We start from the raw sequence: 22724 nt of genomic DNA, 5'->3' as shown, positions 1-22724 counted from the left end.
AATTGGAGGCGCAGACACCGCTCGACCCGGGCGCAGCGCGCAGGCGGTGGCGAAGAGACGCCGAGCGGGCCGAGTGCGGCCGAGCAAAGCCGGAGCCGGAGCGGGGCCGCAGGAGCCGGGCTGGGTCCGGACGGGCCGAGATGCCCTATAAACTGAAGAAGGAGAAGGTGAGCGTGGCCCTTTTCCTCGCGCCTCCGCCTTGGGGCCTGCGCGGAGCACTGGGAGAGGCCGAGCCAGGCCCGGGACAGCCCCAGACTGACCCTCCCGTCCGGCCCCCGCAGGACTCCCGGGGCCAGCCCTCCGCCCCCGCCGCTAGCCGCACCCCCAGCCTGTGCTGCAGCTGGAAAAGCTCCCTCACCTTGCCTGGGATAGAGTCCCCCGCGTACACCTCCCTCCTTTCCTCCCTTCACCTATCCCCGGCCCAGGGTAACCACCTCCCTCCAGATCTGCTCCATTCCCAGGTCACTCCCCTGCTTTTTCCTCCCGCCTCCACCCCACTCTCCCCACTCCCCACCCGGTTACCCGTTTGGGACAGCCCCTCATCTGAGACAGCACCTCCTTCCAGCCCACCTCCCCCCGCCCCCCATTGCGCGCAGCCCCTTCCCTTCTCTTTTTACGCGCCGGGCCTGGGCCGGCCTTCTCCACCGTCCCCTACAGCCCCTTCTCCCTCCCCGCCAAGCACCTTGACCTAGAACTGCTCTGCTTTCTCTCTTCTCCACCAAATCTGGCCTAGGCCCCTCCCTCTAGTTCTTCCTTCACACACAAACTTGTAAGCCAGGACCGAGCCCTTCTTTCTGCTGATGGAACCTCAGAACGTCAGTGTTGGAAGGGACCTCTGAGCGCATTCAGCACAATCCTTGGTGATACAGATGAGGAGACTGAGGCCCCGAGAAGGGAAGGGACTTGGCCAAGGTCACACAGTCTGCTTCGAGGCCCAGCTGCAATATCAGGTCTCTTGACTTAAAGGCCTCCTTTGTACCAAAGCCCCCCTAACAGGCATCGACCGACTTGCAGGTTCATCCTAAATCAGTTACCTCTCCTAATCTGAGCAAGGTCCTCTCCTTTTCCTAATCTTAGGATAACCTTTGCATTTTTCCACTTTTGCACCAGTGCTGCCTTTCCCGGGCTACACTTATCCTCAAATTATGAATTTGCCCTTACTATCAGCTGAATTTTCCTTCTTACCCCAAAGGCGAGCCAACCCCTGGGCACCCTTGACTTTGTCATGGTGTCCCGATACAGGCCATTTCTTGATGTTGCCTTCTTTCACCTTCCTCTTCTACTTCCATATTGCCTTCTTGCCCCTGTTCTTCATCCCTGCCTTTCTCTACCTTCTATTTCCTGCTGTTGCTGAGGTCTGACTCAGAGGTGTGGCTCCTTTGAGGTACAGACTCACACGGAGGATGCTAGGATACCAGCTCCAGCCTCCCCCAGCTTCTCCTTTCCTGGGGCTGGCCCCTCGTGGTGGCGACTGGCTCTGGCCTGGTGCTCCGCTCAGCCACTTTATGACCCCAGAGGTGTCTTGCTTTCATTTGCCCTCCGATTGGCCGGTTGCTGGGCTGGCATCTCTGACCTTATCATTTCAACTCTTTGTCCTGGGGCTTTTGGAGATTTCCCAAGTAGTTCTGATTCTGGGTCGTCTCCATAACTTCACAGAGCCAGAGGTTCTGAGTGTAGAGTTGCTGATAGTGTACGAGGCACTGAACCTCCTGGGGTCCTGGGCTGGCAGGTTGGTGTTCCCCACCCAGGCCCTGTGTCCTTGGGGAGTGGGTCTGCTGATGTGGTTGGGGCAGCGTAGCTGTGAAGGATGCACACACAATTCAGCCACACCAGAGGCTAAGGGGCTCCTTCAGGAGTGCAGAGGGGCATGAAATTTAGGGGAAGCCGGTAAAGTCCCCACCCATCTGTTGTTTTTAGTCTGATAGAACAGACATGGTCCCATCTACAGGTAAGCCTTCCTCTACTGGGTGATTGAGAAGAAAAATTCTTAGGCTTGCCAGGACCGGAGATATTTGACCGTAGTATTTGGCTGGGAAACAGTATTGGAAGAATTGGGTTGCACAGAGCGAGGCATCTCTGATTGCCTTGAAGGTTTAACTTTCTGCTTTTGATTTCCAGTTGCATTTGGCACCCTTCAATGGTTAACAAGCCCTGAGGGAGAGGGAGGTGACGGTGTGACTGAGCTTTGCCTGGATGGGGTGGGGGCAGAGAGGAGGATCTTTACTGCATATCCTTCACCTCTCCCCTTTCTCCTTCATCTCTGCTGCCCAGTCTTGGCCATCCTTCTGTGTGACCTTGGCCTTTACAGCCTTCTCCCTGAAGCCTTTCCTGAACCCTCACTTACCAGCGAGCTCTCCCCCATCCGTGGGATTTGCAGAACACTTGATAGGTCACTTATGGTCCTTTTTTGCTCCCTTGGACTGGAATTAATTGTGGACAAATCTTTTCTTCCCCCTTGAGACAATAACTAAGCTCCATTTTGGTTTGGCCTCTTCCTTGCACCCAGTAGGCCCTCAATAGATGGATGCTGAGTCAGTCCCCCGGGGGATTTGCTTTCCTCCTCTTCCCTCATGTTCTGATCTGGGACTGAATCTCTTTTAGTTTCCCAGGTGGCACGACCCTGCTCCTTTCCACTTTCTTCTTGTTTTTAATAATAGTAATAACACGGGCTAACATTGCGATTGCTGGACACTGTGCTAAAGGAATTAGGTCATGTGATTGTTGTCACTTAAAAGAGGAGGACAGAGGCTCAGAGAGGCTAGTTAACCTGCCTGCTATTACAGAGCTAGGAAGAGTTGGGCCCCAAACACAGTGTGGGCTCCAGACCCCCGGTGCCAGGCGGCACTTAACGGCTAGGCTGTGCTGCACTGCACTGTGTGCACTTGACCTGTTCCTTGGGAGCCAGGGCGGTGGGTGTGGTTTCCCCATGCCCCCACACACGCCCACACACCCAGGCAGCTGCGATGTCTCTCGGCACACTCTCGCTGGTAGGTATGCTCAAGTGCTGAAGGGCTGGTGGAGAAGGAGAAGGACTTGCGGTCAAGTAGAGAGGTGCGACGGGTATAAAGGTGGGTCAGCTTTGCCCACGAGGCCCATGTCCGAGGTATGTGCAGTCACCTCCGTGACTCCTGCCTGCGCCCCTCATCCTTTTCCTCTACACGCCACGCTCCCTGGCCCCTGGCAAGGGGTCTGTATGCCTGCCAGCCTGGTCACTGGGCAGGTGGGAGAGCGCTCAGCCCAAAGAAGGAGCGCCTTCCCACTGGCTGACACCTGGAGCTGCTCCCCACCTGGGAAGGAAGGGCTCTCATCCTCCCTGCCCCCTCCTCCAGCCCACACAGAGCTCTGTTCTCCCAGAAATCTTGTGCCCCCATAGTCACTGTGACTTAAGGCTTGTCACTGAAGGGGCTCAGTTACCATCGAGTGTCAGAATCTCGGAGCTGGAAGTGACTTCCAAGGTCCTCCGACAGTCTTCATTTGGGACTCAAACCCCTTCTGCCCCGGCGAGAGAAGAGTCACAAATCCCCCTTTGCTTGAATGCTCCCAGGACTGGGGAGCTTGCAGGCAGCTGGTTTCTGCCCAGCTGTTCCAGGAGAAAATCCTTCCTCATCTGGAGCCTTAGCCTGTCTTCCTGCCACTTCAGCTTGTGACTCTTGGGCCTCTGGATCCACGCGGAACAAGTTGCATCTTTAGTACACATGACAGCTCTTCATTTATTCCTAAAACCCCTCTTGCTCACCTACTGCCGGGACTCCTCCCTTCCATTGTTAGCCATCCCAACCTTGCAGCTGTTGCTCTCAGGACAGGCTTTTGAATCCACTCCCAATATGGGTTGCATTTCGCCAGAAGAGAACCTAGGATTTGTCTTTGTCCCTCCCAAAGTCCGATGCTCACGACCAAACCAGATCCTCCTGAATAGCCCCGTCAGGTGCCAAGGACAGGGGCACTTCCATCCCTCCACCCCATGCCAAGCGCTCTGCACCCTGTCTGCTAACTGGATGGAAGGTCCCAGGGTGCTGGGGCCGCCCTGGCACAGGGACTTGTGTTGAGCTTGAATGAGACCTAAATCCCCAAGTCTTTTTCACATTTTCCCCATTCTGTCCCTGTGCAGTTGCTTTTTGGCCCGAGGCATAGGAAGAGACGCCAGGCAGGCCAGGGCTCTGAGCCAGCAGCTCGGTTCCCAAGGGAGACTTCGGACTAGCACTCATTCTTGTAGCATTCAGGGTCTTACCCCCATCCCCGTGCTTGTCCACCAAGGCACTCTTAGGGATAGTTCCTATACTTGATTGTGCCAGCAGCACCCTCGAGTCTGGATGTTTTTTGTAATTTCCAAAGAAAGGCCTCCAGGTCTTTGCAGATGGCCTTGAGTGAGAGGGGTGATTCCCTGCCCCCTAGTATGAGAGCCTTAGGCAACCCCCCCCCCGCCCGCTCTAGCCAGAAGCCAGGCTCAGTAGCTTGTTCTGTGGTGCTTCCCCTTAAAGCTCCACTCCCTGGTTCTTCCTTGACGGAGGCGCTCCCACGCCCTCACTCATGCAGCAGCCATGTGAGGGGACAGTCATTATTATCATGCTTAATTATTGTGTCTTAGTGATGTCTTCCTCACCACATTCCAAACTCTTAGGAGGGACTGACTCTCCCTTTGTGTGCCCCAAGTCATCCTCCCCTGGGCTAGGTACAGGGTGGATGTTCAGTGGTTCTGATTGATTGCTTCTGTTGGACAGAGGGTAATTACAACATAGACCTAAACGGTCCAGATGAGGCCTCTCCCTTTCCTTGGCATCTGCTAACTACGTCTCTCTTCCCCCTTCAGGAGACCCCCAAGCTTGCCAAAGGCACAGCCAAGCCGAGCAGCTCGGGCAAGGATGGTGGAGGCGAGAGCACTGAGGAGGTAATGAAAGTGGGCCCAGCTCTAGTTACGGTGCAGGCATGAGCTCAAACTGCTCGAGGGCTAGTGGGGCGAGGGATCCCAGGGGGCCAGAAGTGATCCAGGCAGAAGGGAAGGGGCCTTCCACAGCCTGGGAGGGGCTTGGACAGCCCAGCCACGTAACTGCCCTCAGGGAGCCTGCCCCTTCAGCTGGTGTAGAGCAAATATGCTCTGCAGTCCTTCAGACTCCTCAGCAATTCCTGTGAAAGTCATTACTCTGTCTGCCAACCTTGAATGATAAGAATTGCTTTCTCCTTAGGACAAAAAGGTAGGGGTAGCAGGTGCTGGGGAGAAGGGAAAAAGTACACGGGTGCTTAGTGAGGAATGAGTGGCTTTGGCATGGCTTGGGGTGGGGCGGGGGTGGGGAGTGGCTGGTGTCCCTGAGCCGGCCGGGACTGGGCCCACTGCCCTTGGTTCTGATCGAATGGGAACCTCCTAAAGGACAGTGATGAGCAGAGGTCAGCACAGCTTGGAAGGGCTGTAAAGCAATAAATGGCAAGCACAGAGAGCACTGGAGGGTGGAGAGACTTAAGTCCAGATTATGTCCAGGAGCGTTTGGAAGTGTGCTCAGTGCGATGTTCAAGATGGTGGCCAGTCCTGTGAACATGTTGAGCAAGTACCCATGCTACTCAGAAACTGGGCATCCTTGGTTTCTCTGCCTTTTTTGTTTGTTTGTTTGTTTTGAGAGGGGGAGAGCGTGAGCGTGTGAGTATGAGCGAGTGGGGGAGGGGCAGAGAGCGAGGGAGAGAGAGAACCCCAAGCTGGCTCCATACAGTCACTGCAGAGCCTGACACAGGGCTCAGTCTCATGAACCATGAGATCATGACCTGAGCCAAAATCAAGAGTCAGACGCTTAACCAACAGCCCCCCGGGTGCCCCCTCTGCTTCTTCTCTCCTGTTCTAAACTGTTTAGAGGCTTGGAGGACAACAGGAACCATCTCTCTAATTATGGGCAGGGCTTGTGGATTTGGGGGGAAGAAGAGATTGATTAACAAGTGTTGGGGTTGACCCTGGATTTAGACTTTTTGAGGTACTTCTGGTCCCTATCACCTCTGAAGAGATCCAAGCACTTTCCACACCCCTGACCTTGGTTTTAGGTAAAGAGATCCAAGCACTTTCCACACCCCTGACCTTGGTTTTAGGGCTCACTTGAGTAATCACAGGAAGCAGGGCAGGTATTCCCCATTTTATAGACATGGGAGTTGAGGACCACAGAAAATGAACTTCTCCTACCTCTGCCCTTAAACAGAAATCTGAACATGTGTCCAGGATAGACCTTATCACTTTTTGTTGTAACTATTTTTCCCATATGGGTTTCTTTCCACCAGACTCTGGACTCTGAGGGAGGGGGCTGGGTATATTGGAGCTGGCCCCTTGTTTCTTCCCCACATCTATACGCTCATGTATTTTGTTCTTTTTTTTGTGGGGGGAGGTATTTTATTTTTATTTTTTATTTTTGTAAGTAATCTCTATGCCCAGTGTGGGGCTCGAACTCACAACTCTGAGATCAGGAGTCACATGCTTCGCCAACTGAGCCGGCCAGGTGCTCCTTATGCACTTGGTTCTTAATAACTCATCAGTCAGCGCTCCTGGGAAACACTCCCTCTGGGCTCAGGCTCCCCTTTAGGAATGGTGACATCTGTGGGACCCACAGGGAAGGTGCCTGGGAGCTGGCAACTGACATTCAAAGCAGCAAGAGAGACTTAGAAACAGGATTTAAAGGGACAGAAAGGAATAGTTAGGGGGCTGTTCTCATCTTTTGCCTGACTAACTCCTACATGTTCAGTCATTAGATAGATTGGATGTCTTGTCCTAAAAACTGCCTTCCTTGACCGCCTCCCCCTCTCTCCCCACCAGGATGTGGTCAGGACTCCTGCCACTTGCTCTTCAAGCATCCAGTACCTCCACACACACACACACACCCAGCAGCATTTAACCACAGCTGTAATTAAACAATTTGGTGTGAATTCATTGTTTATCTGTTTTAACTTTTGTGTTGTTAGCACATGAGCTCCGTGAGGCTTCCCTTTGACGCCGAAGGGCTTGACACATTACAGGTGCCAGTATATGAACGCATTCATGAATGAATAAGTAAACGAATCAACTTCAAATAAGCGTTGGAAGTAACCTTAGAGTCTAACCCTCTCCTTTCCTAGACAGGAAAATGAAAGCTCAAACAAGTTAAGAAACAGGCAGAGACTAACTGCTAGGATTTCTCCACTGTCTTTCTTGACACATCTATTTGAAAAAGGAAAGTGTTGAGTTCACCTTGGGCTCTGTTTTGTGAAATGTTGCTCACCTGTATGAGGCGGACGCAGGAATTCTGCATGATTTTCCAGACATGAACCCATGTGGCCCCAGGCAGAGGAAAGGTGGAAAAGTTGGGGGCCAGGCTATGAGGCTCAGGTGATCAAAAGCTATTTGGCACAGTCCTTCCCTTGCTTTTTTTCTAGTCCAGAATTTGGGCTCTTCTAGCCAAATTTGCCCTGTGTCATGCATTTGCCAGAGCATTTCCAATTGGTTTGAAAAATGACAGCAGCCACCATTTACTTTATTGAGCAGTTACTTGTGTGTTAGGTTCCTAGGGCAGCCATAACAAATGGGCACAATCTAGGTGGCTTCAAGTAACAAAAATAACAGATTTATTCTCTCATGGTCCTGGAGGCCAGAAATCTGAAATCGAGGTGTCCATAGCCCATGTTCCTCTGTGGTTCTAGGGAAGAATCTCTTCCGTGCCTCTCCCTGGATTATGGTGTCCTTGGTGTTCCTTGGCTTATGGATGGATCCCTCCTGTCTCCTCCTCTTTCACATGGGGTTCTCCCCAGTACGTCTCTGTGTCTACATTTTCTTCATCTTTTTTTAAAATTTATTTTTGAGAGAGAGAGAGAGAAATAGAGCATGAGTGGGGGAGGGGCAGAGTGAGAGAGGGACACAGAATCCGAAGCAGGCTCCAGACTCTGAGCTGTCAGCACAAGAGCTAGACGCGAGGCTTGATCTCGTGAGCCATGAGATCATGACCTGAGCTGGAGTCAGACACTTAACCAACAGAGACACCCAGGGACTCCACGTCCGCATTTTCTTCTTATGAAGACACTAGGCACATTGGATTTAGGGCCTACCCTAACTTGTTTATGGCTTCAAAGACCCTGTTTCCAAATTGGGTCATGTTCACAAGATGTTGGATTGACACTGTTCAGCTTCCCAGGTACTGTCTTAAGATCTTTGCTTGCATTTAATCTTTTAATCTCATTTAATCTTGACAACACTCCCCTGAGGTCATTCTGTTATCAGTCATCATCCCCATTTTACAGATGAAACTGAGGCTTAGTGGCTTAGTGACGTTAAATAGTTCTTACTCAGCTAGTAAACAGCAGAGCTGGAATTCAACCCAGTGTGCTGTTGCGCACGAGCTGATTCTGTGTGTTTTGGTTTTGGTTTTGTGTGTGTGTTTTTAGATTTTATTCATTTATTTTTAAAGTAGACTTCACACCCAGCATAGAGCCCAATGTGGCCTTGAACTCACAATCCTGACATCAAGACCTGAGCTGAGATCAAGAGTTGGATGCTTAACCGACTGAGCCATCCAGGCGCCCCTCCTGTGTTCTTAACCGACGTCATACCCTGGCTCTAAGATTCTGCAAGAGTCTTAGAACGGAAAGGAGCCTTGAGAGCTTAGATCAGACTCACTGTTGACCTCTCGCTGCAGGCAAAGGTCTTTCCTGGCCTGTCACTGGAGACAGCAGTTCACTCCCTGGACTCTGCTGTGTGCTGGGCCCTGTCCTGAGTTCTGGGAGCAGGGACAGAGGGAGGAAGAAATTATCTCAGTTTCCTCCACGTCAGCCTGTGTTCCCAGTAGCCAAAATTGTTACCCTAAAAATATTTTTTTGTCTTATCAGCCGTCTACTTAAAAAGTTCTGTTGGTTGGGGTGCCTGGGTGGCTCAGTCCATTAAGCGTCTGACTTCGGCTCAGGTCATGATCTTGCGGTTTGTGAGTTTGAGCCCCGCATTGGGCTCTGTGCTGACGGCTCGGAGCATGGTGCCCGCTTCAGATTCTGCGTCTCCCTCTCTCTCTCTGCCCCTCGTCGCTCACTCTCGGTCTCTCTCAAAAATAAATAAAAGGTGTTTTTTTCTTTTGTTTTTTTTTTTAAAAAAAAGCTCTGTTGGCATCTCATTGCTTTTAAGTTAAAATTCAAGTTCACACTCTGGACCCCTCTGAGCTGGCCCCGCCTCGTTTTTCTAGCCCTCATCCTGGTTTCTCACCTCTGGACTTCTCATCTCCTGATACAAGCCTTTTTATGACTCTGGGCCCTTATTGATGAGATTCCATTGTGTGGACTACTTTCTTTTTCTGCTTTGTTCCTTTGTCCGCTGAGCTCATGTTTGTTTGTCCTTTGAGAGCCAAATCAAGAGTCACCTCTTCGGGAACAGCTTCACTCATTCATCAGACAGAATTTGTGTCCCCATATCCTTGGTGGTTCTCTGTGTTTTTCATTTCCCTGGTACCAAGAGCTGCCGGCGTGTTGGTCTCACCCACTGGACTGTGAGTTCTTTGAGGGCAGGGGCCACCCTTTAATCTCTAAGGCTTGGCATGATGGTTATTGACTAAATGAAGGAAGGAAATAATTTAACACAGCTAGATGAAGCCCTAGGTGTCAGGCCAGGAGAGAATGCCTCTGTGATTTCTGGGCTTTTAAACTAAAATGATCTTTATTTGGCTAGTTAATTGATTATGCAAAAGCTGTGACGTCGATCTTTGAGTTTTTCACTATTAGTTTTACCTTTCATCTTTTTCTTTTTAATTTTTTTTTTAATGTTTTTTATTTATATCTAGGAGAGAGAAAGACAGCGTGAGCAGGGGAGGGTCAGAGAGAGAGGGAGTCACAGACTGAAACAGGCTTCAGGCTTTGAGCTGGCAGTCAGCACAGAGCCCGACGCGGGGCTCGAACCCACGAACCGCGAGATCATGACCTAAGCGAAAGTCGGACGCTCAACCGACTAAGCCACCCAGGCGCCCCACCTTTCATCTTTTTCTGACAATACTTTTTAAAAATCACAAAAAAAACCAGTTTATTTATTTAGAAAGGGAGAGAGAGGGGCGCGTGGGTGGCTCAGTCAGTTGAGCGTCCGACTTCGGCCCAGGTCATGATCTCGTGGTCCGAGGGTTCGAGCCCCGCATCGGGCTCTGTGCTGACAGAGCCTGGAGCCTGCTTTGGATTCTATGTCTCCCTCTCTCTTGGCCCCTCATCTGCTCATGCTCTGTCTCTCTGTGTCTCTCAAAAATGAATAAATGTTAAAAAAAAAAAATAGAAAGGGAGAGAGAGTGCACATGTGAGCAGGGGAGGGGCAGGAAGGGAGAGAGAGAATCCCAGGCAGGCTCCACTCTGCCAGTGCAGAGCCTGACATGGGGCTCGAACCCGCGAATGTGAGATCATGACCCGTGCTGAAACCAAGAGTTGGACGCTTAACTGGCAGTCATCCAGTTGCCCTAGTACATCTTTTTTTTTTTTTTTTTTTAAAGTAAGCTCTATGCTCAACATAGGACTTCAACTCACTACCCCGAGATCAAGAGCCTCATGCTCTACCAACTGAACTATCCAGGCGCCCCTTTACAATCCTTTCTATAGTACTTAATTTAGATTTCTTTTTTTGAATTTAACTTAATTTTTAAAAATATGTTTATTTTGAGAGAGAGCTGGTGTGAGTAGGGGGAGAGGCAGAGAGACAGAATTCCAAGCAGGCTCCAGGATAATAGTGCAGGGCTCGATCCCATGAACCATGAGATAGTGACCTGAGCCAAAATCAAGACTTGGATGCCCAATTGAACCTCTCAGTTGCCCCCTTAATTTATATTTCTGTCTCTTACTTTAGGTTTAAATATTTGGGCTTGATTATTAATGGGGATTGTATTAGGATCAGGTTGGACTAGGGTTGGTTCAGAGTGGGCAAGTTTAGTTGCGGTCTCTTGAGTGCGAAAGTGGTGCATAAATTCCAAGTACCACTTGATTGCTGGAGGCCCGAATCTAGGAGGGCTTCTTGGAGGTGGGAGGAGAAGGCACTTCAGGCAGAGGAAATGGCCAGGTTAGCTGGGTTGCCTTTGGTCAGTGTTCACCAGTGGTGGTGATGGTTGTAGAAGGTTCCCCAGGGGGCTCACCTACTTCCCCCCTCTAGCCCAGGTCTGTAGAAAAGTTAAAAGCTGAACCTTTTCCTGGGCGCCTAGCTGGCTCAGTCAGGGGAACATGTGACCTTTGATCTCGGGTTTATAAGTTCGAGCCCAAAGTTGGGTGTAGAGATGACTAAAAGATAAAATCTTTTAATTAAAAAAATTTTTTTAAATTTATTTTTATGTTTTTTAGTTATTTGTGAGAGAGAGAGAGAGACAGTATGAGCAGAGGAGGATCAGAGAGAGAGGGAGACAGAGAATCTGAAGCAGGCTCCAGGCTCTGAGCTAGCTGTCAGCACAGAGCCCGATGTGGGGCTCAAACCCACAAACTGTGAGATCATGACCTGAGCCAAAGCTGGACATTTAACCGACTGAGCCACCCAGGCGCCCCACTAAAAGATGAAATCTTTAAAAAAAAAAAAAAAAAAAGCTAAAAAAAAGTGAAGTTTTTAGGCGAAAGAGTTGAACGTGAAGTGCGTCACTGGCATAGCCCCGTACCTCTGTGCTGATAAGCACGTTCATTACCTATTAAAGAGAGAATAGACCAGGGGACACCTCAGTGAGGCTCGGCAGTCAGGCACTTTGCTGGCTGGACCAGCTGTGTCTCAGATGCTTCTTGTGTGTGGGGCCTGGGAGCCAATGGTCCTTATAAAACCAGGGTGGCCCGGTGAGGTGGGACAAGCTAAGCTCAGCAGCTCCCCAGCCACCCCTGCCTTCAATGATACATTCCTAATGGAGGAGGGAGGGACTTTAGGCATCAACCTAGTGGTTTTTATTTTTATTTTATTAAAAAAATTTTTTTAACGTTTATTTAAAGAAATTTTTTTAACGTTTTATTTCTTTCTAAGAGAGAGAGAGAGAGAGAGAGAGACAACGTGAGCACGGGAGGGTCAGAGAGAGAAAGGGAGACACAGAATCCGAAGCAGGCTCCAGGCTCTGAGCTAGCTGTCAGCACAGAGCCCAACACGGGACTCAAACCCACGAACTGTGAGATCATGACCTGAGCGGAAGTCGGACGCTTAACCGACTAATCCACCCAGACACCCCTATTTATTTTTGAGACAGAGAGAGACAGAGCACGAGCTAGGGAGGGGCAGAGAGAGGGGGAGACACAGAATCTGAAACAGGCTCCAGGCTCTGAGCTGTCAGCACAGAGCCCGACACGGGGCTTGAAACCACGGACCGCAAGATCATGACCTGAGCCAAAGTTGGCCGCTTAACTGACTGAGCCACCCAGGTGCCCCTATTTTATTTTATTTTTAAAAATTTTTTAGGGGCGCCTGGGTGGCTTAGTCGGTTAAGCGGCCGACTTTCGCTTAGGCCATGATCTCGCGGTTCGTGGGTTCGAGCCCCGCATCGGGCTCTGTGCTGACTGCCAGCTCAGAGCCTGGAGCCTGTTTCAGAGTCTGTATCTCCCTCTCTCTCTGACCCTCCCCTGCTCATGCTGTCTCTCTCTCTCTCCTAGAAATAAATAAAAATATATAAAAAAAATTAAAAAAAATTTTTAGAGAGAGTGCAAGCAGGGGAGGGGTAGAAGGAGAGGATGAGAGAGAATCTCAAGCAGGCTCCACACCCAATACCAGCCCTTGACATAGGGCTCGATCCTAGGACCCTGAGATCATGACCGAAGCTGAAATCAAGAGTTGGATGCTCAACTGACTCAGCCACCCAGGCGCCCCCTGTTGGTTTTTAAACTTCGATTTTTAGCCATGAGACCTGTTCTCTTAACTCTACTTGGAGAATAGTTGGGAGACCAAAGATTTGTCCATTTCTCTGTTAGCAGAGAAAATTGAGGCCTTGCTTCTCTGGGTGAATGCCTCCTTTCCCTGGAGATCCCCTCAGTGTGAGGTTTGTGGAGGTGCAGGGTATCTTTCTTATCTGGGAAGATGGAGAGGGATGTGCTCTTCCTCAGAGTTTTGTTCCTTAGCTGCCACTGAGCCCCTTGTCCTGGTATCACTAATGTTCCTCCCTCCTGCCCTGCTCCTGATACCATACAGTGCTCTGTTCTGATGGTTCCCGGCTTGGCTCCCTGTCAATCAACCAACCAAATCTTCATTGAATGCCTGTTAGGTGCCAGTGCTGAGGGGACCCGGAAGGGTACGAACCAAGGTCCAGTTGGACATGTGAACACACCAAGCCAAGAGGCATCACTGGGGATGATCACAGAGCCAGTGAAACAGATAAGGAAGAGGGTGGGACTTAAACTGGATCTTTCTTGGGTTCCCCCGTTTTAGACCAAGGAAAATAATGGACCCATAGGAACACTTGAGGTGTGTTAATTTCGGGAATTTCCTGGTAGCATTTCTAAAATTCAGGGATGGGAAATAATAATGATAGTAGTAGAAGCTACTTCTTATAAAGCACTTCTGTGAGCTATGTAATGTTCACCTAAACCGTTGTTACAACCTTATGAGGTAGGTACTATTGTCATCCCCACTTTACAGGTGAGGCAATGGAGGCAGACAGACTGTATGACTTTCTGGAGGTTACTTGGCTAAGAAATGGCAGAGCAGGAATCCAACACAGGCAGTCTGGTGTGAGTCTGCACTCATGGCCACTAAGCTCCACAGATAAGGATTTGGTTGTTCAGACAACAGGGAAATGAAGGCACAGAGCAGGGATGGGTCTGGTTCCCCCACCTTTCTGCCTCCGTCTCCTGTCCCTCACCAAGGTGTGATCCATCTGTCATGTGTGGGAAGAGAGACCCCAGGCACCCCGGTCTAACCAGAGTCATGCTGGCTCAGTGCTGTTCAGGGCAGGCGAGGTGTGTGGTGGCTGATCTTGCCCCATTTCCTTGTGCCCCCTTAGACAGATTAGTGTCTGGAGTGATCATTTCAGGTGGAGGGGAGGGCCAGACGGCCGAAACGGTAATGAGCTACACTGGGCCCACAGGCCAGCCCCAGGCTGGATCCAGTGTGTCTCTCCTGTCCTCTGGCCCCCCAGCTAGGTCACAAGCTTGACATAATTGTTTCTATAAAAAATTCAGAGCCTACAGAATATAACATTTCTGTCTTCCTCCCTTCCTCCATCCCAGATGATTTCACATTCTCCTTTTTTTTTTTTTTTAATTATTTTGAGAGCGAGAGAGAGCACAAGCTGGGGAGGAGCAGAGAGAAAGGGAGAGAGAGAATCTCGAGCAGGCTCTGTACTGTCAGCACAGAGCCCTATGTGGGGCTCGAACTCACGAAGTGTGAGATCATGACCTGAGCTGAAGTCAGCCGCTTAACCAACTGAGCCACCCCGGGACTCTCCCCCCGCCCCGCCCCAATCTTGTGGTAAGAAGTGTTTGGGAAGGAGGCTGGAGTGGCAGTGGGGATGGCAGGTATGAGGACAGAAGGTCAGCTTCTGCAGGTGCCCAGCTAGACATGGCCTCAGTCCTCTGGTTCTGCTGCAGTCTCTGGGGGCAAGGGTCATCCTGTGGCCCACCTTCTCCCTCTCCCAGCAGGTGGTTACCTGACAGTACCTGTGGGCGGAGCGCCTTGCAAACACCTGTGTGTAGGCTTCTGACAGTGACCTTCATGGGGCTCCGACACCTGTGTCTGGGATGGAGGAAAGAGAGAGCTTTAAAAAATTAGCTGTTATTCCTCCTGTTATATAAAAGCGTCAGCTTGTAGAAGATTGAGAAAAGTAGAGAAGGTCATCTGTCATTCTGCTACCGCGGGAGACAGTCATAAGAACAGTGGTGGACTTGCTCTTGTTTTTTTCCTTCCCTTCACTGGGCTTTGGGTTCTGTGCACGTGTTGTAATGTGGGTGAGCTCATTTTGCATGTGCAGTTTTCCATTATCCTTATTTAACTTCGCATAGGAAGCAATTTTCTGTCATTACAAGGTTTTAAGCTTTGTTTTATTTTAAAGTTCATCAATATGACAACATGTACATTGTTCAGAAAGTCAGATACTAAGTACCCTCGGCCTTGTAATGAAAGGAGCTGCCCCTGCCTAGGCCCCTATTCTGTTGCTTTGTGGTGACTGCTTTCAACTCACCTTTCCTTGGAAATTGACTTCTATACTTCCAAATAAGAGTCTTTTTTTAATGTTAATTTATTTACTTCAGAGAAAGAGAGCACAACCAGGGAAGAGGCAGAGAGAGAGGGCTTCTTAACCACTCCCTTCCGGGGAGAATAAACCTTAGTTATCTCTGACCCTGACCACAGCTGCTCCAGGGTAGGAGACAGCTGCTTGGCTGCCCAGGCCGGGGCAGGCATGGACGGACTGCGGGATGGGCCGCGGCCCAGGCTGGGAGCTGTACCTTGGGGAGCGGACTTCAACGAATCACTTGTTTGACCAGGCCCAGCCCCAGCCCCAGCCCCAGCCGCAGCCGCAGCCGCAGCCGCAGCCCCAGCCCCCATCATCCAACAAGCGTCCCAGCAACAGCACGCCACCCCCGACGCAGCTCAGCAAAATCAAGTACTCTGGAGGGCCCCAGATTGTCAAGAAGGAGCGACGGCAAAGCTCCTCCCGCTTCAATCTCAGCAAGAACCGGGAGTTGCAGAAGCTTCCTGCCCTGAAAGGTACTTAGAAAAGGTCGGGGGGCGGGGGGGGGGGGCAGAGGGAGGGACTGGTGCACACCAGGCCTAGGAGTCGCTGGACATTGGTGGTATGGAGTTTTGGGGGAATTCTGGGGGGATGGAAGTTCTAGACAATGTGGGAGGGAGATCCACCAGGACTGGGGTGCTGGGGGAGCGGGACGGCAGCAGGATGGGGTAGGGGAAAGCCCCATAACGGAAGTAGCGTGTGGCAGTGAAGGGCTGGGGAGGAGAGACTGACTGTTGCCTCCCCCCACAGATTCGCCAACCCAGGAGCGGGAGGAGCTTTTTATCCAGAAGCTGCGCCAGTGCTGTGTCCTCTTTGACTTTGTATCAGATCCACTCAGTGACCTCAAATTCAAGGAGGTGAAGCGGGCAGGACTCAACGAAATGGTGGAGTACATCACCCACAGCCGTGATGTTGTCACTGAGGCTATTTACCCCGAGGCTGTCACCATGGTGGGCACAGGGCAAAGGGGCAAGCAGGGAGGGACGGGGGCTGTGGGGAAGCCTGGACAGAGCTCTTACCTGGGTCCTACCCCTCAGTTTTCAGTGAACCTCTTCCGGACGCTACCACCTTCATCGAACCCCACTGGGGCTGAATTTGACCCAGAAGAAGATGAGCCCACCCTGGAAGCTGCCTGGCCACATCTCCAGGTACCACAGCGAGGGGGCGCGCTGGCCCTGGCTGCAGGGAATGGGTCACTCTGAGACCTGCAACTGGAGGTGGGGGTATCTCTCAGTCCTTGGGGAATACCCCTTAAGTGGATGCGCATTGCTCCTGGCAGCTTGTGTACGAGTTTTTCCTACGTTTCCTCGAGTCTCCTGATTTCCAGCCAAACATAGCCAAGAAGTATATCGACCAGAAGTTTGTCCTTGCTGTGAGTCCCTGAAGCTCCTGGCCTTTTCTCCCTCCAGCCCCGGGACTCTAGCCCCAGAGCCCCTCAGTGAGGTCCCAACTCTTTCTCCATCTGTTGAATATATGGGCTTTCAACTGTGGTGCAAAGAACTGGTGGTGGTGGGAGGGATAAGCAAATCTCTCTGCTCTCAATGAGCTCCCAGCATAATTGAAGGAAATAAGCATTATCTCTTCCCCATCAATGGGGCCTGCAGACACCCAAACCCGGATATCACGCTGGGGGAAAGCTATTGAAGAGAATCACTCTGCTCTCCAGAGACTTGTCCCCATACCCCCCCATCCAGAGAACCTCTGGGTGTCCCCTGGCTAGGAACCTATGTCACCCCAGCCCTGACCTTCCTTGGCTCCTGCCTCACTCAGCACCTTTCGTCCCACCTGCTCCCAGCTCCTGGACCTGTTTGACAGTGAGGATCCTCGAGAGCGGGACTTCCTCAAGACCATCTTGCATCGCATCTACGGCAAGTTTTTGGGGCTCCGGGCTTATATCCGTAGGCAGATCAACCACATCTTCTACAGGTGAGGCCAGGAGCCAGCTTAGGAGCAGAGCAAGCCCTGCTAAGTTGGGGTGGAAGAAGGGAGGTAGGGAGACCCCACAGAGTGCTGGCGGAACATTGGGGATTGTCAGGAGAGCCTTTCTTTCCTCCTTCAGGTTCATCTATGAGACAGAACATCACAATGGGATCGCTGAGCTCTTGGAGATCCTTGGCAGGTAAGCGGCGGGGTGGGGCACATGTGCCTGCAGAAGGTTGGAGGGACGGGAACACTGAGCTCGGATGGCCCTGTGGTCCTAACAAACCTCCTGTAACTCCTAGCATCATCAACGGCTTTGCCTTGCCCCTTAAGGAAGAGCACAAGATGTTCCTCATCCGTGTCCTGCTTCCCCTTCACAAGGTCAAGTCCCTGAGTGTCTACCACCCTCAGGTGAGCTGCCTACCTCCTGATGATCCCTGAATCTGGCAGCAGAGAAAAGAGAGGGAGGGGAAGATGTTCCACCTGGGATGGGGGTGGCAGAGGGAGTGGGTGGGATGATTCCTCTTTATGCGTCTTCTTCCATTCTGGGCTCTTGCTTCTGTCCCTGATCCCTCTGAGACCTGGGCCCTACACCTCACCTACTGTCTACCTCAACCTTTTGCAGCTGGCTTACTGTGTGGTACAGTTCCTGGAGAAGGAGAGCAGTCTCACAGAGCCGGTAATTCCCCTTCCCAGCCCCAGCCCTCTTCCTGTCAATTCAGCTTCCCAGCCTGCCTGTCGAATAATGCCATCGGCAGGTGCTCAGGAGGGATGTGGCCCAACAGGTGACATGGATTGATCTGAAGGAAAAGTAAAACCTATATCCAGGAAGCAGATTCAGGCCAGTTAGTGGAGGCCACCCGAGCTGTGCCCATCAGGGTGGGGAGAGGGGGTAGGAAGGCTTGCTGCGGAAGCAGACAGGTGTTGAGTGAGAATTTTATCCCATGTCCTCCTCTTCTCACAGGTGATTGTAGGACTTCTTAAGTTCTGGCCCAAAACCCACAGCCCCAAGGAGGTCATGTTCCTGAACGAGCTAGAGGAGATTCTAGATGTCATTGAACCTTCAGAGTTCAGCAAAGTGATGGAACCACTCTTCCGCCAGCTTGCCAAGTGTGTCTCCAGCCCCCATTTCCAGGTGAGACTCGGACCAGCATCTCCCATCCCCAGGTCTCCTAGAAACCAAGGAGGGTTTTCAGCAGAGTGAACCACACCCCTGCTGAGCCCCACCTGTCCCCACCAGGTGGCAGAGCGTGCTCTCTATTACTGGAACAATGAGTACATCATGAGCCTGATAAGTGACAATGCTGCCCGAGTCCTCCCCATCATGTTCCCCGCGCTCTACAGGAACTCCAAGAGCCACTGGAACAAGTAGGTGGCTGGGGTAGGGCTGGGTGGTGGGGCTCTGGTTTGGGAACCTGTGAGAGGGTGGGAGAACTAAAGAGCCAGTGGCCTCATAGGGCCACTGAGCAAGGGGGCTAGTGCCCACTGCACACTGATAGGCCCTTGAGGAACTGACCAGGGAGGAGACGGCCATGTGAGAGGTGTCTGTGATACTGTACGGCGGAGCGTGGCCTGTATCCTATCTTCTCTCCGTCAGAAATAGTCTGCGGTTTTGGAGACTTCATTCTGTGCTGTGAGAAGCTGATGTGATCTTTTTTAGCATGTGCTGAATCCTCCTGTTGTAAAGAGGCTTTCCTCCAGCCAAAAGCAAGTGCACTGTGGTGCAGATGCTGTCCAGTAAGCGGCTGGGAGGCCAGAGCATAGAGGTAGTGGGAAGAAGGAAGTTCTTGGAGCACAGGGTGAGGTGAAGGATGGACGAGCATACCTAAGACCTATAAAAGAACCTGAAATGCCAATCTCGAGTCACGTGATTTGGCTAGAAAGATAAATTTACACTGCAGGGGTCTGTGAAAGCTCTAGGCAGAGACTCTTCCTGGAAGAGAGCAAATTGGGGTCCTGGCACTGCCCTTAGCGTAAGTAAGGCCTCCTATACCTGATGCTTCTTCCCGGCGGCAGGACAATCCATGGCCTGATCTACAATGCCCTGAAACTCTTTATGGAGATGAATCAGAAGCTGTTTGATGACTGCACACAACAGTACAAGGCAGAGAAACAGAAGTGAGTATCTTTCTACCTGGAGGCTTCCATCTTCACCCCAGGTTCCCTTTGCTTCTCTCTCAAGCCCACCCCCCCATCCTGCCTTTGCTCCCTCAGGGGTCGGTTCCGAATGAAGGAAAGAGAAGAGATGTGGCAAAAGATCGAGGAACTGGCCCGACTTAATCCCCAGGTGAGCTTTTCCTGCCGCTGCCCTGAACCTAGGGGCCTGATTTGGCCTGGGGGAGGGTTTGAGGAGGAACATGAAGCAGACAAGTCCACAGACTTCTGAAGCGGCTCTCACCGCCGACCTGTGCTTCCTCTCCTTCCCAGTATCCCATGTTCCGAGCTCCTCCACCACTGCCTCCTGTGTACTCGATGGAGACAGAGACCCCCACGGCAGAGGACATCCAGCTTCTGAAGAGGACAGTGGAGACAGAGGCTGTGCAGGTGGGAAGGCACAGAGGGAGTGGGGAGCAGAAATCAAAGCTCTGGAAGGGAAAGGAGCAGCGGAGCTATTGAATAAGGGGAGGAAGCCATAGAATTTATTGGGAATTGGTTACCATTCCTTGCCTTCTCCGTACCCACACGTAGATGCTAAAGGACATCAAGAAGGAGAAGGTACTGCTTCGGCGGAAGTCAGAGCTGCCCCAGGATGTGTATACCATCAAGGCGCTGGAGGCACACAAGCGGGCGGAAGAATTCCTAACTGCCAGTCAGGAGGCTCTCTGACCCCCTCACCGTCTTACCACAGGGCCATAGCCCACTCAGCCCTGGGACGCTGCCCTAGCCCTCCACCCTCTGCTCCCCACTGGCTGACTCGGGGCAAGGCAGTGCCTCTAGCTACTCTAGGGAAGGGATGCGGCACTTGAAGCAGGGACCCCCCCCTCCCCAGAGTGGTCCCTCTTCTCCCCAAAATGTGTTCATGCCTCCCTGTGGCTAGTACAGACAGAGCGCTGAGATCCTCAGTGCCCAGACAACTTGGGGATGCCTGTCCCCCTCCTGCTCCTAACCCCACAGCTACCTGAGGCTGCTCTGAGAAATACACACAGGAATACATATGCTCCTCTTCCCTTCCCTTAATCCTCATTTGAACTCCAGGTGTTTTTCCTTCTCTCCCTCCCCCTGCAGAAGCATATAGGGAGCAGCAGGAGATTATTCTCACCAAAGTTCTGTCAAGCCCCGTTGGCCCCTGGAGTGAGTAGCTGGAGGGGAGCCAACCCCCAACAGGCACAACTAAGCCCCCAGCCCCAGCAGTGTGCAGGCTGATGGGGTTGAAGTATTTTCTCTTACCCCTGCCTGACCAAGACAACACGGGAGGTCAAAAGGAGAAAAGCATAAGCTATGGACCTTAGGCGATGGAATATAGGGCCCAGATGCACCAAGAGAAGGGGGTGAACACCCTACCCTGTGCCCCCTCTCTGGTGAGCAGCAGCCCTGGGATCACAGACATGGAAGGGACCACCCTGGGGCTGACTGCTTTCCCATGCTGTTGGTTCCCAAAGCTAGGAGGAAGCAGGGAGCAGTGCCCTAAGCGTTGCTCCTCCGACACCTATTTATTTCCTTTGTGCTGATGCTGGGTAGGCCCCCACTTGTCCCTTTCAGACACCTTGGAGGGGCAAGGGGCTGAAGAGGGCCAGACCCAGGTTCCAGGGGCACAGGCAGTGCAGCTTTTGGCTGTGTACATAGGGTGCTTTATTCTCCACAGAGTGATACATGCTAAGATGGGTTGGGCTTGGGCCAATGTCCCCATATGTACAGAACTGAATAAAGTGGGTCTCTGAGAAGAAGTCTGATTTGCCGTGATGTGGAAAGGGAGATGGGAAGGTGGAGATGGACATTACAACCAGGGATGTGTTCAGTCTTATGCTGGTTCTGGCCCGGAACGCAGGGAGATAAGGCAGCTCTCGGGGCAGTCACTTCCAGGCTGGGGACCCCTGCCGGGCTTGGAGGGCCTTCTGCACCACATCTTCCCACTGGGCATCTGATATCTCCCGAGCCCAGGCAGGAACCCCTGGCGCAGGCAGGCTTACTCCAGCCATCGTCCTTTTCACCAGCTCCACATGTTCTGAAATCACAGAGAGCCGTTAGGGGATGGAAACGATGGGACCCACTCCACTCCCCATTCTTGGAATTAACCCATAACCCCTGGGTTAGCAGGGCTGCCAAATCCATCCTGTTACTTCCAGGCATGCCCACCTAGCACCCAAGCCTAGCATAATCAGCCTTTCACCTGGATCCTGAAGCCTGTAAAATCTTAGATCACAAACTGTGGTTTTAGGAACAGGGTGTCCCTCTAGGACTTGCCTTAACTGGCTCTGACCAGTCCCTTTCTTCCAACATTATTTCAAATGAAAGCATGCTCCCTTTACCCGGGTCCATGGGAATAGAGCTGTGGTTGCTCAATCCCGTAGCTCCCTCCTCTTCATCCTCGCTCTCTAATGGCGGGTCTGGCAAATGAAGCCCCAGGGCCTAAAATGTCAGAGAGAAGACAGTTCAGGTCCAGCACTTCAGGGACCCCCGCTTCACCTGCCAGAACAGTGCCTCCTCCACCATACCTGGATCCGATCCTGAATATCAGCAACTACATCTTCTCCATCCCCCACCGGTGCCAGCTCCACCTCCTCTTGCTCGGGATCTTGGTTCAGGGGTTGGTAGGAGTAGCCCGCTGGGCCTGCCCCCGTTTCCTCCTGCTCTTCCTCAGGCTCCTCGCTGCTCCAATCCCCAGTGCCTTCCGTAGGGCCCTGGTGCGGCCCGAGTTCCTCAGTCTGATTGGGGAAGATACGCTCTGGGCCCATGGTGTCTCCCCCTAGAACTACTGCTGCCATCCGGGCAGGGGCTGCAAGAACAGGGAGGGCAGGAGGATAGGGATCGGGTGAAATTAGGTCCACCTATAGCCGCTCACCCAGTTTCTTGTGATCTGCGTCCGCAAATCATTTAACCGCTCCCAAGCTTCCTGCAGCCCACCCTCTCCTGGGCACTCCACCATTTAAACCAAGTTGTATTTTGAAACGAGGCCCACCCGACTTGCTCTGCCAATTCTTAACAGCCCAACCCGAGACCATGCCACCTCCCAAAAGACACTCGGCCCAGACCCCGCCCTCCCCTGCTCTCCGACTTGGGAACACCGGGTCGCCAGACGAGTTCCCCTAGACAGGGCGTACCCGCCCCCTTCTCCCCTCTCCAAAGGGTTCCCCTCTGTACCGCCTGACAAATGCCCTTCAGGCCCCAGGGGGCTCCCCTCAAATGGCCCCAGCAGCGGCGTCCGCCACCTGCCCCCACCGATTCTCGGGGCCGGCGGTTCCGCGAGCCTCACCCGCTCAGAGCCCGCGGTTGAACCCGCACATTCACTTCCGGCGGGGCAGGACGTACTGGGATGCCTGGTCCTCCAGCCCCTCCCCGTGCTCATGATTGACGCGAACGACAGACGAGCAATACGCCCCGTGCCCCGCCTCCGCCATCTCCTGCCCGGACAACAAAGGACTACATTACCCAGTGACCCCCACGGGTTTTGACACATACTTGCACATGCGCACAATCTCCCTCGGCCCCTGCCACTCCTGAGCGCCTCACTTCCCTCCGGAAACCCGCGGA

General features: G+C 52.3%; 2 protein-coding genes across 4 annotated transcripts; one reads left to right on the top strand and one right to left on the bottom strand.

Annotated features, from left to right (window-relative positions):
• PPP2R5D (protein phosphatase 2 regulatory subunit B'delta) lies at window positions 1–20920 on the top strand. Of its 2 annotated transcripts, none has more exons than XM_039231157.1 (16): window positions 1–167; window positions 4808–4885; window positions 15382–15592; window positions 15867–16066; window positions 16154–16264; window positions 16396–16488; window positions 16912–17042; window positions 17176–17235; window positions 17339–17447; window positions 17662–17715; window positions 18001–18171; window positions 18277–18404; window positions 19053–19154; window positions 19251–19323; window positions 19464–19580; window positions 19725–20920. In XM_039231157.1, the coding sequence occupies exons 1-16, from the start codon at window positions 141–143 to the stop codon at window positions 19860–19862; spliced, it is 1803 nt and encodes a 600-aa protein (XP_039087088.1). In that variant the 5' UTR covers window positions 1–140; the 3' UTR covers window positions 19863–20920. The 2 variants fall into 2 exon arrangements, with proteins under 2 accessions (XP_039087088.1, XP_039087087.1); XM_039231156.1 differs by having other exon boundaries at window positions 15370–15592.
• Window positions 20802–22550, bottom strand: MEA1 (male-enhanced antigen 1). 2 transcript variants are annotated; one of them, XM_039231158.1, is made up of 4 exons: window positions 22447–22550; window positions 21689–21969; window positions 21503–21602; window positions 20802–21198 (listed from the first exon to the last, which is right to left on the bottom strand). In XM_039231158.1, the coding sequence occupies exons 2-4, from the start codon at window positions 21956–21958 to the stop codon at window positions 21047–21049; spliced, it is 522 nt and encodes a 173-aa protein (XP_039087089.1). In that variant the 5' UTR covers window positions 21959–21969; window positions 22447–22550; the 3' UTR covers window positions 20802–21046. The 2 variants fall into 2 exon arrangements, with proteins under 2 accessions (XP_039087089.1, XP_039087090.1); XM_039231159.1 differs by lacking the exon at window positions 22447–22550 and adding an exon at window positions 22335–22440.
• Window positions 22551–22724: the final 174 nt, after the last annotated feature.

The sequence above is a fragment of the Hyaena hyaena genome, unplaced genomic scaffold (assembly GCF_003009895.1).
Source record: "Hyaena hyaena isolate Hyena2069 unplaced genomic scaffold, ASM300989v1 scaffold_55, whole genome shotgun sequence".
NCBI classification, from domain to species: Eukaryota; Metazoa; Chordata; class Mammalia; order Carnivora; family Hyaenidae; genus Hyaena; species Hyaena hyaena.
This window is presented reverse-complemented; position numbering and strand designations above follow the sequence as displayed.

Bases quoted from the DNA above. Each gene is read 5' to 3' on its own strand.
- PPP2R5D (XM_039231156.1), top strand. From the start codon at position 141: ATGCCCTATAAACTGAAGAAGGAGAAG. The intron at 168-4,807 runs GTGAGCGTGGCC...TTCCCCCTTCAG, and splicing joins ATAAACTGAAGAAGGAGAAG to GAGACCCCCAAGCTTGCCAA. The intron at 18,405-19,052 runs GTAGGTGGCTGG...TCCCGGCGGCAG, and splicing joins TCCAAGAGCCACTGGAACAA to GACAATCCATGGCCTGATCT.
- MEA1 (XM_039231158.1), bottom strand. From the start codon at position 21,958: ATGGCAGCAGTAGTTCTAGGGGGAGACACCATGGGCCCAGAGCGTATC. The intron at 21,603-21,688 runs GTATGGTGGAGG...CTGACATTTTAG, and splicing joins ATATTCAGGATCGGATCCAG to GCCCTGGGGCTTCATTTGCC. The intron at 21,199-21,502 runs GTAAAGGGAGCA...CTGTGATTTCAG, and splicing joins CTCTATTCCCATGGACCCGG to AACATGTGGAGCTGGTGAAA.